Source organism: Sciurus vulgaris (assembly GCF_902686455.1).
Source record: "Sciurus vulgaris genome assembly, chromosome: 5".
In the NCBI taxonomy this organism is placed as follows: Eukaryota; Metazoa; Chordata; class Mammalia; order Rodentia; family Sciuridae; genus Sciurus; species Sciurus vulgaris.
Genome location: NC_136465.1, coordinates 50,620,362 through 50,639,161, shown reverse-complemented (window position 1 = coordinate 50,639,161; position 18,800 = coordinate 50,620,362). Strand labels below are relative to the sequence as shown.

General features: G+C 37.2%; 1 protein-coding gene across 2 annotated transcripts in view; it reads left to right on the top strand.

The window, feature by feature from the left end:
• The window catches only part of HGSNAT (heparan-alpha-glucosaminide N-acetyltransferase), a 56,827-nt gene extending 38,532 nt beyond the window's left edge, over positions 1–18,295 (top strand). For both annotated transcript variants that reach the window (XM_079140620.1, XM_079140619.1), the window contains exons 6-18: positions 1,597–1,666; positions 2,381–2,490; positions 4,681–4,757; positions 6,143–6,173; positions 7,687–7,847; positions 9,105–9,220; positions 9,745–9,866; positions 10,236–10,362; positions 11,666–11,752; positions 14,063–14,140; positions 15,907–15,977; positions 16,084–16,196; positions 17,014–18,295. In XM_079140620.1, the coding sequence (XP_078996746.1) occupies positions 1,597–1,666; positions 2,381–2,490; positions 4,681–4,757; positions 6,143–6,173; positions 7,687–7,847; positions 9,105–9,220; positions 9,745–9,866; positions 10,236–10,362; positions 11,666–11,752; positions 14,063–14,140; positions 15,907–15,977; positions 16,084–16,196; positions 17,014–17,195 (1,345 nt within the window). In that variant the 3' untranslated portion in view covers positions 17,196–18,295. The remainder of the gene's footprint in view (positions 1–1,596; positions 1,667–2,380; positions 2,491–4,680; positions 4,758–6,142; positions 6,174–7,686; positions 7,848–9,104; positions 9,221–9,744; positions 9,867–10,235; positions 10,363–11,665; positions 11,753–14,062; positions 14,141–15,906; positions 15,978–16,083; positions 16,197–17,013) is intronic.
• Positions 18,296–18,800: the final 505 nt, after the last annotated feature.

Sequence of the window (18,800 nt, the reverse complement as noted above, 5' to 3'; positions counted from 1 at the left end):
TTGATTAACTTGGGGAAATTTTGAAACTTTAGAGGAGTTTATGCACTTTTTCCTTCTAGCTTGTGCATCTTAGAAATAGTTTAATCCCATATATGCTAAAATTGACTGCTTATAAGGGTAAAAGAACTACTTGCTGCATAGAAGTAGTTATTTAACCTAATGGCTTTTTAGGGACAGAGTAGAATTCTTGCAGAGGAGTTCTGTTTTTTTGGATTAAGGTATCCTCTTAATAATCTTTTGATAAGATGTAGATACTCTTCCAGGGTCTTGTTAATGTGCTTTCACTTAAGGACTTTTCTTATGAAAGGATCTATTTCATTTTTTTTTTTTTTTAAGTAATTGATAGCTGAACTAACCACTTGCAAAGAGAGTTCCATCTTGTCCCACTGTGGGAATGAAACTTCCCACAGTGCTTTGCATGTGCTTGTGTCTCTCCCGCCTGTGGGCAGACTGTTACAGTCCACAAAACCACAGTCCCTTACTCCTTGCTCCCTTGCTTTTCAATGTACCCATGGAAATCTGGGGAAGTTCGTATTAGTGTGAACCAGGACAGAAGCCACAAAGGTAGAAAGATTAAAGAATCTCTCTTCTTTTATTTTGGTATTAGGGATTGAACTCAGGGGCACTTAACCATTGGGCCTTCTTTCACCTGGAGAACAACGTGTATAAGAGAATTAAATGAGTTTTTGTTTGCTTTATTTTTAAATACCTCCACTTCTCCTTTTTGCCTTTCCTTAAGTATATATATTTTATTATTTTCATGTGATAGTGACATTATTAATGCTGAATAAACTAGAAATGGGAGTTGTGTTGTAGGAGTAAAGGAGAAATTACAAATGTATGTATTAGCTGTATGGATTATGATTGGATACTGATTTGAACAATTGAACTGTCAAAATTTTGTCTGCAGGATCAAAACTGAACTGGCTATGTGATAATATTAAGTATTATATAAAGAATAATCAGCTAATATATTTTTATTTTATTAATCATGTAATCAACTTAATGTCATCTTGATGTTTCTTTGAATTAAATCAACCATGTGGGGACAAAGGAGCCCATATATTATTTGAATCATTATAAAGTTGCTTTCATTCTTTCTTAGTGCACATACATGCATTTTTACTTAGTTGCAATCAAATATAGATGTTGGGTTTTTGCTTTTTGTATATAATAGCTTATGTTCATTCTTTGTTCAGAGCCTATATTCTTGTTATTTTCATCACTGGGTCATCAAAGCACACAGCTACTGTGTCCTGTGTTGAGTCATTCTTATGTTGAGTAAATTTGGTTGTTGCCAATTTTTTGCATTTTTAATTTTAATGCTATCATTAATGCTTTCACAACTCTTCATTAAAGGCTTCATCACTGTTACTGTTTTATTGATGAGGAAGTTATTCTGTAAAGGTCAAACATTTATATGTACAGTTGCTATAAAATTTGATTTCTATTTTTATGTTGTTAAAAAGCTTTTTCAATGTTTAGTTCTTTAATACAGATATGAACCTTAAATTAATTTATTTTAATATGGTACATAATAATTTTGAGAATTCTACCAAAGAGAACAAATTAACTAAGGCTTTTATTTATTTACAGTTTGGACGACTTTAGTAATTGGATTTCTAAGGCAATAAATTCTCGAGAAACTGATCGTCTCATCAATTCTGTGAGTTATTAGGATGCATCATATGTTGTCTGATTTTCTAAATTTGGAGTTCATGATTTCCTATATAGTAAATAGTATTGTCCAGCTCAATCAACTTTATTTATATTGTGGAAAAACCAGGTTGAGGGTCCCAAATTTTTACCCCCTTGGTGCTAGGGATTGAACCCAGCGCCTTCCATATACTAGCAAGCATTCAACCACTGAGCTACATCCCAGCCTCACCCATTTAAAGAGCTGCCTAGTCCTCAGCTCCTGCAAAGTCTCCACTCCCACTGTCTTTCTTCAGTGGGGACGTTTTCCAGTTTGTAGGCAGCACTGTTCAAATCACCCAGTTAAATAAACAGTGTCAAGACCAAAACCAAAGGATATGGGACATTGATATTAAATCTATAATTACCTGTGGCCCACTCTAATGACTAAATATTGCATCAGATTTGTGCTAATAAATTATGAGCATGTTTGCTTCTATCCTTGTACCACAGATGCATTTATGGACCAGTTCTTTGTGTTATTATCAACATGGCAATTGGCAAGTTCAACAAAATGCACCAAAAGCAAATAAAGTGGAAGACCAAATCAAAACTAAACAAAAGCAAACTGTTGTGCAGAAAACTATCTTTAGTTTTCCACTCTAATTTCTTTCCTAAAATATTGAATAATTAAATCTACTCCTTACTTTATTGATTGTCATCTCTTTTTCTATTTTCTCTAAAGGAGTTGGGGTCCCCAAGCAGGGCAGATCCTCTCAGTGGTGACACTCAACCAGAAATGTGGCACCAGGTGGCCTCGCCACACCGCCTCCGTTGTGTGGACACATTCAGGGGGTATGTGGGGCTCCCTTGTGACATGGTGGGCATAGGTCCTTGTTGGATTATATAACTACACATAAACACGCTTTTAACTTGAGGTATTTTACATATGCATTACTTTCTAGGCTGAAAAGGATTTTTTGGATGTAAAAATAAAGTCTGCAGCTTTTCCTTACTTAAAAATTGTCATGATAAGGGATTGAGATATAGCTCAATGGTGGAATGTGTGCTTAGCATACATAAGGACCTGAGTTTGATCTCCAGCACTGCAAATTTAAAAAAGAAAGAAAATTGTTATGATATCCATTATAATATGTTGATAGGAGAGGTAGGACAAGGCCAGAACCAATTTCCACTACTGTGTACAGTCTACTGAGCTAAGGTCATTTGTGTTTGAGCAAGTGGCTATACTTGGGGCTACAAACTATGCCAACATGTCCAGTCAGTAGTCTGACAGCTTAGAAACATGCCAGTCCAGAAATGAAATACCAGCTGTTTCACTGGAAGGGTAAGTGGTCATCCTTCACTGTTGGTGGAACTTCTTGAAAATCAGACCCTTTTGATAGCAAGTCCATAGTTATACCCTTCAGTTTTGCTTCATGTACATCTAAACATAGCCTGAAAATAATTTTAGACAGTCCTTTTAGTGTCCCTGTGTTTTGTTTTTGTTTATTTTGTTTTGTTTGGTGCTGGAAATTAAACATAGGGTTTCACATATGATAAGTACATGGTCTGCCATTGAGCTGCACTGCCCACCCCCTGCATTTTGACTGTGACTTGTCACATGAGATCAGGTGTGGAATTTTCCATTCATGGTATCATTTCAGCACTAAAAAAGTTTTGGTTTCTGGAGCATTTTGGATTAGGGATACTTAAGTGGTAATAACAATAATATAACAATAATGATAATAATAAATTTGTAACAATTTTCAAGTCTATGTGTTAGTCATTTTTTCATCACTGTGACCAAAATGCCTGACAGGAACAACTTAGAAGAGAAAAAGTTAATTGTGTGGTCATGTTTTCAGAGGTTCAGTTCATGCACGGTTAACTGACTACATTGCTCTGGGCCCAGGTGAGGCGTAACATCATGGTAGAAGGGTGTGGTGAAGAAAAGTGGCTCAGCTCATGACAGCAGAGGAGAGGGACAAAATATATTCCTGAGGGCACATCCACACTGACCTATTTCCTTCATTCATGCTCTACCTGCCTTCAGTTACCACCCAATAACTCATCAAATGGATCAGCCTACTGATTAGATTATGGCTCCCATGATCTGATCAAACCTTCCTGCATTGCCACATGGACTTTTTAGGGATATCTCATATCCAAGCCATAACAACCAATCACTTCTCTAACTTGTCTTCATTGATTTAGTTTCTTAACATTCCTACAAGGTATACACTTTTAATATGCCTGTTTCACAAATGAAAGAATTAAGTCAAGGAGTTAAGTAATTTTCCCGTGGTCACTCAGGTACTGAAGCCAGAATTTGATTCCGGTTATTTGGGTTACAGAGGCTCCACAAATTATTCCCTTACTATACCAAAGTCTATTTTCTGCAGTGTGCACAGTTAGCACCAAATGCCAGCATATTCAGAATCTATTTTACTGTATTCTTCTTTCTTTCCCGTCATCATTGCCACTTTTGAAGTTAAGATGTTCACAGGTGGACAGAAGCTAGCATTTATTAAGTGCCCCAAATGTGCCAAGCACATAGTCACATGTGGTAGGGTATTGCACCGAGTTAATTGAATCTTAGCCTAAAGTCTCATGACTAATAAGAGAAAAAGACTCAGGATTTGAATCCTTAGCTCTCTGATTCCAGTGATTCTGTATCTTCTATAACAGTTCTTTAATCTGAGATATCAAATTATTAGCACACAATTGAGTTACTGGAAATGTTTTGCTGTGTTCCCAAGTGACATAACTTAGTAGTAAAGTGTAAATTTTTCTTAAAACATCATGTTGTAAATGTTTGCAATAGAACATTATTGTATGATCCCACTTGCTGTGAGAATTGTTGTGGGAAATAGTGTCTTGCCTTTAAATTTCTTCTGGTGATACAAACTGCTCTGTAGAATCACATTGTTGTATGACTACACCTTGTGAGTATAAATGAATATCTTGGAATTCAACCATTCTTTGTTATATTGCAAACCCTGAAAGTGGTTTTTCTTTTTGTTGTTGTTGTTGACTTTATAGGATAGCTCTCATCCTCATGGTTTTTGTTAATTATGGAGGAGGAAAATATTGGTACTTCAAACATGCAAGTTGGAATGGTAAGATATTTCCTCAAGGTAACTTTGCTTGCAGTTCCATTCAGAGAATTGAATTGGCATCAGAAGAATCACTCAGCATTCCCTCCAGAGGCTCCAGAGATAAGGCCCTCCCAGCCTCTGCTAAGCCACTGAGCTCTTTCTCCAGAGAATGACCTTTAGATTTTTCTGTGGGCCCTTTAGTTTAGTTCTTCTTGTGTGCTGTAGATCTCAGTGTGTGCATCTGAAATGCTTCTCCAGAGTAACATGAAAACTAAAGACTGTGGAACTCAGCAGAAGGTGTGAAGAATTTGGTTTTAAATGATCACTGTCATAGATACAACAGCTACCATATTTGGGGGGATTCTGTCTTTTAAGATTTATGGTCTTTTTTGGTGCTATCAAACTGGGATTGATCTGAGTAGTGCTCAATTATAGCTGTAAATATGGCTCAGTAGTTGGTTAAGGAAAAGATTTTATAGGAACCAAGAGAATCATGTAGAATACTTACCTGTTATGAACCATTTTATTTTTTTTTTTTACTAATGATTGAACCCAGAGATGCTTAACTACTGAACCACATCCCCAATCCCTTTTATTTTTTATTTTGAGACAGAGTCTCACTAAGTTACCTAGGTCCTTACTAAGTTGCTGAGGCTGGCTTAGAACTTGGGATCCTCCTGCCTCAGCCTCCCGAGTTGCTAGGATTACAGATGTGCATCACTGCGCCTGGCTGAACCATTGATTTTTGTGAAATTCCAGTAGTTTTTGTCCTGGACAGCTCATATCTGTAGATGGCTGGGGAAAGATATAGAAATGGGGCTCATTGCAATCATCTTTGACCATTGGCACCCAGGTTCCATGTATTGATTACTGGGAGGGAATTTATGATGTCATTGCAGGTCCATGGGTGAAGCAGTACATATCAGATCTAGAATGCAGATGCTTGTAGGACCTAAATTGTATTCAAATATTTATCTAAAACAAAAGAATTATGTCTTCCATTTGTGCCTAAGTATTAATTCCTTTTTGCACAGCTGAATATTTACAAATATGTTGTACATTAGACATTCTGCTGCTGAAAAAAAAATATCACACAGAGTATTTCAGGGGGGAAAAAGGAATAAATTTTGAATGGCACTGTATAAAGTTAGCAAACTTGTCCACATATTTGTAGTTTTTTTGTCCCATGTCTAGATATGGTCAGGAAATGTCCCAAGCCCAGAGAATGGTTGCAGAGTCTCAAGAGAGTTTGGGTGTGTGTGTGTGTGTGTGTGTGTGTGTGTGTGTGTGTGTATCTTCTATGTGAGGTGTACTATCTGTGTCAATTATAATTATGTTTATTTTGAGTTTGAGACGTATTTATATTCAAGAGTCCGCTAACCATTTGTGCTTCTGTTATTCTGCAGGACTGACAGTGGCTGACCTCGTATTCCCGTGGTGAGTTGGTATGCTAACCATCAATTCTTCCATGGGTCATCTCTAGTTCTTTTCTTTCAAATGATGCTGGAGGTCTTTCTGAGACCACCTTTGAGTTGTGCGTCACAAACCTTTGTTGGCTGTTACAGAGTCCTTCCAAAAGTTGCATTAAGAGTAGTTCTTATACTTGGCTTCATGTTTGTGTATGTGTGTAGGAAAGATGAATGATTTTTGTTTTTCTTTTGTGACTCTGGGGATTGAACCCAGGGCCTTGGGCATACTAAGTACATGCTCTGCCATTGAGCTCCAGCCCTAACCCAAAAGATGAATGATTTTTTTTTAGGGAACATTATGTTGAACAGATAGAATACTAGATCCTAAAATCTCATATCATAAATTTTGAATATATAGTTAAGTTCTACTAGTCCCAAAATGTGTATAAAATCATGTTTTCTGAAAGAAATATATCTGTGAATAATGATAAATATGTAGCAAGCTGTGACAATAATAAATTAAAATTTATTATAATAGTGGTATCCATACTGTGTTCATCCACAGCTACTTATTCTTGTTCTGGGACACTTTGTATATGTTGTGCAGTTTGTGTCTTTGCTGCAGTGCTTAGAGCAACTTTGCTCTATCATTAGGAGATAGGACTAGAAAATTGTTTTATATCATTGGTTCCATTTTTCATCAATGATGAAGACTTGATTTTTTTTTTTTTTTTTTTTTTTGAGATGCATAGAGGTAGGGCAATTTTATATAGGTGAAGACCTGGTGGTCCTCTAAGTATATTCCCCATGGGATTCCCTATGGAGAAAGTCCCTGTTTGTAGAGGCTTTATCTGATTAGATTGATCCTAGAAAGGAAGCTAAGACACCTCTGAGAATGCAGCAAGAGCAAGTTCTCACCTCCATAATCCTTCACCAAATAACTAGGAAACTTAATATTGAAATTTCTTTCAAAGAGAGTATTTTTCATGATAAAGGAAAGGGGAAATACATGTGACTGACTAAATGGAGAGGAAAAAATTAAACTTTCATCTTTTGGGGGGAGCAGGAGTGGATTTAGAAATGATTGACGTGTTTGGCTTATTTCTCAAGGTCTGTGAGGGCATGCTATTAAAAAAACCTAGCTATTTGGATTGTGGCATCTTCCTCATGGTTCTCTCTGACAACTGTTTGGGAGAATTGTCCTTGGAAATTTCATTTTATACTAAAGAAGTTTCCTCCTAAAACAGAACTTGAAGATATATTGTCAAAACCTCACAGCCCACCAGGGTTATGTTTTGATTCTTCTCTCTGTTATTGATCCAATTTTATTTCCACAATTGACTAATTTAAACTGAACATATTGCTTCTATCATGTAGTATATTATAAAATATTAATAATATTTAGATAAAAAATTAGAAATGACCACCTATTTTTTTCCCCATTTTTTAATTGGTACACTATAGCGAACATAATGATGGTGTTTGTTGTTACATATTCATACAAAAATGACCACCTATTAATAGCATGTTTTGTTTTTTAGGTTTGTATTTATTATGGGATCTTCAATTTTTCTATCAATGACTTCTACACTACAGCGGGGATGTTCAAAATTCAGATTGCTGGGGAAAATTGCATGGAGGAGTTTACTGTTAATCTGTATAGGAATTTTCATTGTGAACCCCAATTATTGTCTTGGTCCATGTAAGTGTTTGTTCTCCATTGTTGGTATATATTCACTTGAAAGCAGTAAAATCATGTTATTATATAATATATATATATTTTTTTGTGGTGCTGGGAATGGAACCCAGGGCCTTGCTGATGCTGAACAAGTGCTCTTCCTCTGAGCTAGAAGTCCAGCCCTATATATTGTAATTTGAAAGAAATGTAATTCCTCCATCTCAGGGACCTGCCAAAAGAACAACTTTAGAAACGTATAGACAGTGCTTGTGTGACTTTGGGCATCGTCATCATCATTATGAGCTTAGAATTTTAGACCTGGCAGGAATCTCTGCAACTACTCATACTCTTCTGTTGTATGAAAGGAACATCCAATGCCAAGAGATATTGATGAGTTTTCTCTGGATCATGTCTGTGTAATGAGGGACAGGGCAGAGGCCAGACCAGGTCACGTTGCTCTCCAGCCCTGCTCTGCCATTTGGATTCATCAGCTTTCAGTGTTGGGTAGTAGTTTAGAATTTACCTTCATCTTCCCTTGTATGCCAGCTGAGTGTCTGGGAAGAATGACCTCTCTGTCATTATTTTGGTGGTGTGCAGTGAGACAGAACAGATGGGGAAAGGATGTCGACTCTGTGTTTTATGCCAGTATCAGAATTAGGAAAGGCAGTAGTCATTGTTCTCAAGGGGTTTACTCCATTATTAGCAAAAGAGGACACAAATGTCTGGATAGTAGCCAATCAGGCCCCCAGGCAATGAGTAATTTTATTGAAAGACTGTAGGCACTAAGAGGAGGTAGAGATAATTTCTGGTTGGTGTCACCTAAAAGCAGATTTAATGCATCTCCAAAGAGTGAGCCATTGCTCCCAGAGGATTCACCACAGGGTTTGTTACAAGGTTGTACTCTGTAAGTTATGGAGTCTATAGGGCAGGGAGTCTTGTGTTGGGTCTGCAGATTCCTGGTGGATTTGAAGGCCAAAGGTAGTCTTTGCTTTACCCTGCCCCTGAATAAGACATTTTAGTTCTCGGGCTCTCAACTGGCCAGCTTCCTGTTTTGAGTATGAGCCGTGTCCCTGACATCCTTCTAATGAGTGTTTTGGTCTGTTCTTGGAACTTGGATTTGAGCCTTGTCTTCTGACCATGTGTATTTCTGCCTCCAAGACCTGAAAAAGACTTATTTAGATGTAATATAGGCATGCCTTCCCCTTCATAAAAAAGTAATATTGTCTTGGGATGAAATAATAAATGGTGGCTAAAGACTTACCTAACTTATATCTTCTATAGTGTCTTGGGATAAAGTGCGAATTCCTGGTGTCCTGCAGCGGTTGGGAGTAACTTACTTTGTGGTTGCTGTGTTGGAACTCCTTTTTGCTAAACCCATGCCTGAAAATGGTGCTTTGGTGAGAAATTGTGGTTTTTGTTTTTGTTTTGTTTTGTTTTTTAAAGAACAAGTGAAAGAGTTCACTTTGTAGTTTTTAGTATTTTTTTTTTAGTTCTGATTATAATATAGTGTTTGTGCTAATCAAATGTATTCTTTCCCTCCTTCATTAAGCTATTTTTATTCAATCTCTCTCCTCCTCCTCCTCCTCCTCCTCCTCCTCCTCCTTCTTCCTCTTCTTTTGCTTCTTCTTCTTTCTTCTTTCTTCTTCTATGCTTGGGATTGAACCCAGGGCCTTGTGCATGCTAAGCAAGTGTACTACCACTGAAACATCCCCAGCCCCTGATTTCTTTTTAAGTATTATTTTACTGTTATATTTCGGAGAGGTGAGCATCTAGACAACATCATATGTATTACATAAAAATTTGAATTACTGCTAAAGAGGTCAAAAGAATAATCACTTGTAGTTTCCCAAATACACATGCTGTATTTTAGTCCTTTTCTGTTTGTGGTTAGTTTGTATGTGTTTTTTATTTCTGCCCCCAGGAGAGAAGCTGCTCTTTTCTTCGAGACATCACTACCAGCTGGCCCCAGTGGCTCCTCATTCTGATGCTGGAAAGCATTTGGCTGGGCTTGACCTTCTTATTACCAGTTCCTGGGTGCCCTACGTAAGTGAATCCTTGCCCTACATGAGTAATCCCTTTTCATATGTCACTTTCTGCCAAGTAAGAGGGCTTACAGCTTTCAAATTTCTCAAGTTGGAGGAATTCTATTTCACTCTTCTCCTTTGGGGCATACTTTGTGTTGGGAGAGGAGTATACTGTTGTCTTTGGTCAGTTTGAGTAGAAATTGTGTTTATTGCCTTATTCATGCAGGGAACCCTCAAGTCAAAAGAGCATTAATGAAAGAGCCTGGAGCAAGCGGGATGTTTTTTGGTTAATACATGTTAAGGATTTTGAATTGGGCTGTATATAGTCACTATATACCACTATTCCTTCTGAAGTCTTATAATTTAAGTGTGTTTTTCACTTTCCTAGTGGATATCTTGGCCCTGGTGGTATTGGAGATTTGGGGAAGTATCCAAATTGTACTGGAGGAGCTGCTGGATACATTGATCGCCTGCTTCTGGGAGACGATCATCTTTACCAGCACCCATCTTCCATGGTGTGTGAGACTGGCAAGTCTTTGGACCTGGAAACTCCAGGTCTTTTAAGTGAGGGAAAATAGAAAGAACTCACCAACTTTAGACGATGTAAAATGTTACACTATGTAAAATGTGATTATTAGAAAATTCGTCTACCTTAATAACTTCAGCATTCATTATGTGTCAGAAGGTAAACATTTATAATTATAAAGTAACAATGCATGGTATCAAATGAGTAGCATTTTAGTGCTTTTCTGTATATCTCAGGTCAGATTTACAGGCAGTGGACTCTTGAGACAGAGCTTTACGTGCAGAAAGTGTAGCAGGAAGTCCTTGCTGGATCAATCCCTGTTGAAGAATAAAGAAGGAAGCAGGACTTAGCTAAGGGAGAAGCTGAACGGCACTGTAGTTCTGACAAAAACCCCAGCCAATCTCATTTGGAGCCAAGGGGCAGATCAGAGCTATTCTGCATGTGCTGAGAAATTAGACCCTTTATATTCCTTGACAGATCTGAACTGCTTCCAACAAAGGGGTGATTCCTGGATAGGCAGCCTTCTTCCTTTCCCTCCCCGTACCCTCTGGTGCTGGGGATTGAACCCAAGGCCTCATGCATGTTAGGCAAGTGCTCTACCTGTGAGCCATGCACCTAGCCTGGCAGCTATCTTAGTCACAGACAATCCAGAAGAGGAACTTGACAGCGAATTTTTGGCAATTAACATTTCTAGCAGCTGGGGTAATGAATGCTTCAGTCCTGAAAGGGTTGGAGGGATCTTTATGGTGTGCTACAGCATTTACAACCCTGTGTATTTCCAAATTTCTACAATTTCAGCATTTCCTTTATAATAAAAATACAAGTGTATTTTATATTTGTTTTATTTTATTTTGGGGGTGCTGGAGATGAACACCAGGCCTCATGCTTCCTAAGCATGCACTCAACCACTGAGCTACAACCCCCACCCAAATGTATTTTTAAGTGTTATTTGCCTTTGTTATTTGGCTTGTGTTCTGAGCCAGATGGAGTTGAAGTGGCTGCTGCTGAACCATGGCTTATCCCTGGGACCATGCATTCCCTGTATATACCATAACTTTCATGGCCCAGAGTATTTTGCTAGAATCTCCGTAAGTTGGCAATGGATTTCTGTTGCAAAAGAAAAAAAAAAAAAAAAAAAAAAAAAAAAAAATCCATGGGAGGAAAAAGACAAAGAAACCGAGAAACATTGAAAACACTGGAATTCTTTCAAGTTTGCATTTAATCTGAGAGTTGCTTACATTCATTTTTGTGGTCAGTGAGTGAGTGCTGCTTTCTTGTTCTGCTTTGTTAAGGTCCTTTATCACACCAAGGTGGCCTATGACCCAGAAGGAATCTTAGGGACTATCAACTCCATTGTGATGGCATTTTTAGGAGTTCAGGTATTTGTTCATTTCATTAAGATATGTTTTTATAACAGTTTATGATTATTGATTCATCACTAATTTGAAACCATTTCATTAAAAGCAAAGTAATTAGAAGCATTTCTCCAATGCCACTTGTTTAATAAATTCTATTTGGGTTTGTCAGATTGTGAAAAAGTAGAAGTTATTAAAATTGAGCACAAATAATTAGGTATAATTATCATTTTCTAAAAATATTCTTATTATTTTTGTGGCTTATCTTAGCCCCACAATTTCTGGATAAAAGATTTTCCTGTGGAGTGTGCAGAATATTTGGATATTGGTAACGTTGGGAAGTCACTGTGGCACTTATCACATTTTTTTTGGTATCTTTGTCTTGTGTTTGTGCTTCTGTGACAAAACCTGAGATTGGGTAATTTATACGGAACAAAAATATCTTTTTCACAGTTCTGAAGGCTTGGATATCTAAGATTAACCTGCTGGCACTGTCAGGTTCTTTGTCTGATGAGGGTTCAGTCTCTGCTTCTGAGATTTCACCTCAAACAGTATATTCTCCAGAGGGGACAAGTACTGTGTTCTGTGTGGTGGAAAGTAGAAGGGCAAAGACAAGGAACCTTCTATCTTGAGACTTTTTATAAGAACATAAAATCTCTCATACATAATCACCTGAGAGGCTCTTCATTCTTTCCATCTTAGTGATTAGGTCTACATATATGCTTTTGGTACTGAGGATTGAACCCAGGGCCTCACCCTGCTAGGCAAGCACTCTACCACTGAGCTATATTCCCAACTCCTTTAAATATTTTATTTTGAGACAGCATCTTGCTAAGTTGCCCAGGCTGGCCTTGAACTTGTGATCTTCCTGTGTTAGCCTCCTGAGTGTGTAAACCACACCTAACCAGAGTATGCATATATATTATTATATATTATAATTGACAAGGTCAGTACAGGTAATTTTTCATCTATCTCACATGAAATTTTGTTAAAATTCTGAGTAATCTCTATTTGTCTTTTCAAAGTTCTCCTTAGTGGTGTTTGAAACTATTGTTTGCAGGGAATGAGCTGAGAGTCATAAAACTTATAAATTGGTGCTAATATAACTCCTTGCAATGATGGGACTATTTATCTGTGCTATCCATTAGGGCAACATCTAGCCAGGATAGTTCTTGAGTACTTGAAATGTGGCTAGTACGACTAAGGAACTGAATTTTTAATTTTACTTCTTTTTAATGAATTTAATTTAAAATGTAAATAGTCATATGTGACTGGTGGCTCCAGTATTGGATAGTGAAGATCCAAAGCATATATGTTTTGGTGATTAAATAATTTTATAGCTATAAATCTTTATAGCAATTTATATTATGATTTGACATATATTCCTTGAACTTCTCTGTGTGCTCTCTAGGTAAATCTGTGCCGGTTGGAGCAGTCAGTCTAATGTAGAGGTTAAGAGTGCAGACCTGGAGCTGCACTGCCTGGCTTTGAATCCAGCTCTGCCCCTTGATAGCTGGGTAATCTCAGGCATGTTACTAGATCTTTCTGGATTTCAATAGCATCTAGTTCATAGAGACATTGTGAAGATTAAATAGTTTGTATACAGTGCTTTGAACTGGCACACAGAAAGCATCCATAAATTTTACCTATTATAAATGATTATTAACACTTTCTCATCCTCTGATGTTTCCAAAAATTATTTCCTAATTTCAGAGGAATTTCATGCAAAATCCTATTTTAGTGTTTTTAAAGTTTTCCTGCCTGCAGTTCCATCCTGTCTCTATCCCTCTTTCATAATGCTGCCAGATGGGATGATCTAGCAGGCTAGTCTAAGCTGGTCCCTGTCAATTGAGGGTAAACTTTCCTTGACTGCCTATCACCTTTGGAAGAAAAAGACCCTGCTTGATGTGAGACCTACAAAGCCTACCTGCTTACCTTTTTTCAGTGCCCTACCCTCTAGCCCTCTGTAGCCCTTCCAAGATGCTGTTGTGCTTTTCCACTCTTTTTGACATGCTCCTGTGCATGCTGTTCCATTTTGATCAGAGTGTCCTTCCTGCTTGACCATCTCATGCTTGTCACCTCAACTCAAGAGTACCATGTCTCAGATGTCTCCCTCCTTCCCTGAGTGAGCACCTCATCTTTTGGGTCTCTTGTTTCTCTCAGTCTCCACAAGTTGAGGGCAGGAGTAAGGCTTCATTCCTCCTTGAGATCCCAGGGTCTGAAAGTGTGCCTAGCAAATTGATCTGTTTGTTGAGTGATTAAAACAGTGGATGAATATGAAATGAGAATATGTATCTTAAGTGATTCTCTTGGTCATATTGTTCTCTTCTCTAGGCAGGAAAAATACTGTTGTACTACAAAGATCAGACTAAAGATATCCTCATTCGATTCATTGCCTGGTGTTGTATTTTAGTAAGTAGCTGACATTCCTTATTAAGATTGCTTTTCTTGGGCTGGGGTTGTAGCTCAGTGGTAAAGCGCATGCCTAACACTTGTGAGGCACCGGGTTTGATCCTCAGCACCACATAAAAAATTAAAAAAAAAAAAAAATAAAGGCATGTGTTCATCTACAACTAAAAACATATTAAAAAAATTCCTTTTCTTCATACACATATATATTTAAAAAGAAATAAAATGTTTAAACACTGACATACCAGCTGCTACCACATCATGACAAGGAACATGCTTCATTTGAATAACAGAGAGGAACAAATTTTATATATATATTTTAATTTTTGGTGCTATGGATCAAACTCAGAGCCTCCTGTGTTGTAAGCATGTACTCTACCACTGAATCCCACCCCCACTTTCAAGGACGAATGAATCTTTATATCTAAATTTTCAGATTTATCTTCTTAGAAGAATGTTTTTAAATAAGACAGTGTTTTCTGTTAAACGCTGGAATGAGAAATGCCTGAAGAAATATATGAGGTATGGGTTCTGCATGTGTATATCAGAAAGACTAGGTAAATAACGACAGTTTTGTAAACACCAACTTCCAGGCTTATATGTAGAAAAATAATTGAAAGTTTCATTTTTTCCCTAATCTTGCAATCATGTTTCCTCTTAGGATTCACTGTAATTTATCAATAAGCTTCTCTTCATCAACTCAGAGGAATACTGCAAAAATATTTTTAAAGAATGTGTTGTACAGTATGGAGATTACTAAAACAAAACTAGGGATAGAACCACCAGATGACCCAGCTATCTCACTCATGGGCATCTTCCCAAAAGATCTAAAATCAACATAATATAGCGATATGGCCACTTTAATGTTTATAGCCTCACAATTCATGATAGCTAAATTATGGATGTGACCTAGGTGCCCGTCAATAGATGAATGGAGTAAGAAATTGTGATATATATACACAGTGAAATTCTACTCAGCCATAAAAAATAATGAAATTATGACACTTGCTGGTAAATGGATGGAAATGGAGAATGTCATACTAAGTGAAATAAGTCAAGCTCGGCAACTCAAAGGTCGAATGTTTTCTCTCATATGAGGAAGCTGGAGTACAATAAAGGAAAGGGGAAGAGAAGGATAGGATAACATAAAGATTAAGAGAGGATCAATAAGGTAGAAGAAGGAGCTCGAGAGGCAGAGTGGAGGGATGGGTAAGGGGAGGCGATGCAGAACAAATTCTTAAAAAAAATCATGTTATGTGCATATATAAATATACCACAGGCATTTCACCTTTAGACACAAGTAAAAAGAAATAATCAAATATAAATAGACGAGTGAAATGAAGTCTACTAGAGGAGGGAGGATGGGGGAAATGGGAGGGAAAAGGGGGGATCATGAACTGAAATCGAACTTTGTTCATATATGGGTTTGTCAGAATGAACCCAGTTACTATGTATAGCTATAAAACACTAATGAAAAAAGAATATGTTGTGGTTATACATTTTAAAATATGTTCCCAGTCAAGAGTAAAATATAAGGCAATTCAATAACTAATTTCTGGTTTTGAAACACAATTGAGATTTAAAAAAAAAGTTTTTTAGTTGTAGATGGACACAATGTCTTTATTTTTTAATTTATTTTTATGTGGTGCTGAGGATCAAACCCAGTGCCTCACACTTGCAAGGCAAGTACTCTACCACTGACCTACAACCCCAGCCCCTTGTTGAGATTTTAATAGAAAACTTTAACACACTCCCTTTCCTCTTTATAGGGGCTTATTTCTGTTGCTTTGACCAAAGTTTCTGAAAATGAAGGCTTTATTCCAATAAACAAAAATCTCTGGTAAGTATAGAAAAAGTATAATTTTAATGTTTGATAATTTCTCATGTTAAAATTGGATGTGTTTCTCATGAGCACTAAAGCACCTCACCCGTTCAACTCCTTAAAGGTCAATTTCGTATGTCACCACCCTGAGCTCTTTTGCCTTCTTCATCCTGCTGGTCCTATACCCAGTTATCGATGTGAAGGGACTGTGGACAGGAGCCCCCTTCTTTTATCCAGGTAAGTCACCTCTAAATGCAAACAGAGTTGCTAATAGTGACCAAATACTGGCCCAGAGACTTACTGAGCTCCATAGCTCCTAGGGACTCGAGCCACCATGTTTCCAGGAAACAAGCCGAGGGAGACTGCTGGCCTGTTCTGAAGAGGTCCTCCCCATTTTTATCCATTTAGGTTCTGAAGTCATTGTATCACAGTTAATAAGCTCTACTTCCAGACAATGCCTAATTGCGGAGTATCAGAAAAAAAACTAGGGCATTTTCCTTAGTTTTCAATACTTAGAAATGGAATTTTCTTAACACAAATGTACTACCTTTAAGATTGTGCTTTATAAGAAATATCAAGAAGTAGATGGAATAGTTTAGAACATTCTAAGATTATTTCAATGACTCATTTTAGTTTTTTGATTCTAGTAATATTTGATTCTAGTAATAGTTACATTCTTTGTACCTCAAGTTTTCTGTCTAAAAAAATTAATGTCATTTTCCTTTCATATTTAATATTCAAGAATTCATTGTTGGACTAAAGACCTGGGTTCAATCCCCCACATACGAGAGAGAGAGAGAGAGAGAGAGAGAGAGAGAGAGAGAGAGAGAGAGAGAGAGAGAGAGAAAAGAATTCATCATTATAAAATGAATATTTTCTCATAAATTAAAAATTCAATTCACACTTAATATCTCACATATGTATCACTTATTCTTAGCAGTAGTCAATAATACAAGTACATGCTTTTTGTTCTTTCACTGAACCCATTTCAGAGATTAAATAGATGATCCAATGTGATTCAGGAAGAAACTTGTGTTCTGTGTCTCTCCTTAAGGAATGAATTCTATTCTGGTGTATGTCGGCCATGAGGTGTTTGAGAACTACTTCCCCTTTCAGTGGAAGCTGGAGGACAACCAGTCACACAAAGAACATCTAACTCAGAACATAGTCGCCACTGCTCTCTGGGTGCTCATTGCCTACATTCTCTATAAAAAGAAGATTTTTTGGAAAATATAGTTCCCACTGAAGTGTATTGTTGGAAGACTCTATTGGGCCTAGGGGAAGCATTGAAAGAACCTATATGAAGAGGAATCTTCACTTATAAAATCAATGTGATGTATTTCTAGATTTTGGGGGGAAGGTACTGATGTACTTAAACTGGTTTACTCTGACATGGCTCATCAGAACTCTGTATATTTGTGACATATATTTGCAACATTACAGTCTTTCTTTTCTCTATCTTCTACATAAATGAATGTATTTGGAACTTCATTCTAAGGAAATGTCACTTAACTTTCCAAAAGGGATTTACCATGGGCATTTTGCTTCTGTGATGAATAAAACAGTCTAAAGTTTGAGGACTGGGGATGTGGTTTAGTGGTGCTTGTCTAGCATTTGTGAGGTGAGGTCCTGGGTTTGATCCCCATCACTACAAAACAAAAAACAGAAATAATAATCTAAGATTTGATTCCTACTGAAAACCGCTTCTGCATGTGTACATGCATGACAACAGTAACAACAGCAACAACAACAAAAATCATGATTTCTGTCATGACATATTATAAACTTTATTGAATGAATGTGTTATAAAATTGCCTTATTTTTTTTTTTTTTTGATTTGGTGCAATTTAATGATTTAGGAAAGCCAAAGTAAGATTTTTCAGATTTTCAAGGCTTTGATAGGTCAAAGAATACCCACCAGAAGCCATTTTCTCTTTTTCCCCACTTTAAAAATAAAGTTAAAATATAGATGTATTATTCCCAACCACTCTTTCTTATAGTTATCTACCTACTCACTTTCCTATTTACCTTCCTACTTAGCATCTATCTATATATCTACTTATCATCTGCTGGTACCTACCTGAGTATCTAGATGGTAGGTAAGTACCCAGGAGTGTAGCTGTGGAAGAAAGAAGAGCACACTGCCTTACTGTGGGTCCAGCTATCCAGTTCTACTGTGTAAGATGCTGGGCAAGTCTGTTGGGCTAGCAGGGCTTCGTTTACCTAAACTGTGATGAGGTAGGGTACATCAATAGCTTTTCTGAAATCTTCAGAAAAACAATTTTGTTACAGAAAATGCCTCAAAAGAAATAAGAATAAAAACATTTAAAAAACTCTCATTAGAATATGTCTTTTTAAAATGGTCTTCTACTATGGAGGCACATTTCCTGCTCAAAAATCACCAAACTAAAGAAACAGTTTCTTAGGAATGAAGGTAGGAGGACACATGGAGAAAGAGAATTTATCACATGATACATCATTATAGTTAAGAATTTTCTAAAGAATTACATACTTAAGGGAAACATTAGGGATGGAATTTTCCTTTAGACCACCTCTGTGATGAGAGGAATTCATCTCTACCTACTTCATTTTTTCAACTATAGTCATTGCACAAACAGCTTTCTAGTCTGTGTTCTCAGCTTTGTCTTCTGGCCTGGACTCCCACACCCTCTTGTAACTGCCTGCTGGTCCCCTCCTGCTGGATGTATGCAGACATCTCAGTCTCACCTTTCCACTCCTCTCCCTCCACAAATATAAGCCGTTTCCTCTTCATATTTTCCGAGCTCTGTGAATGGATCATTCTGTCTCTAGATATAAGAGTGCTGCCTCCTTTTCACTCCT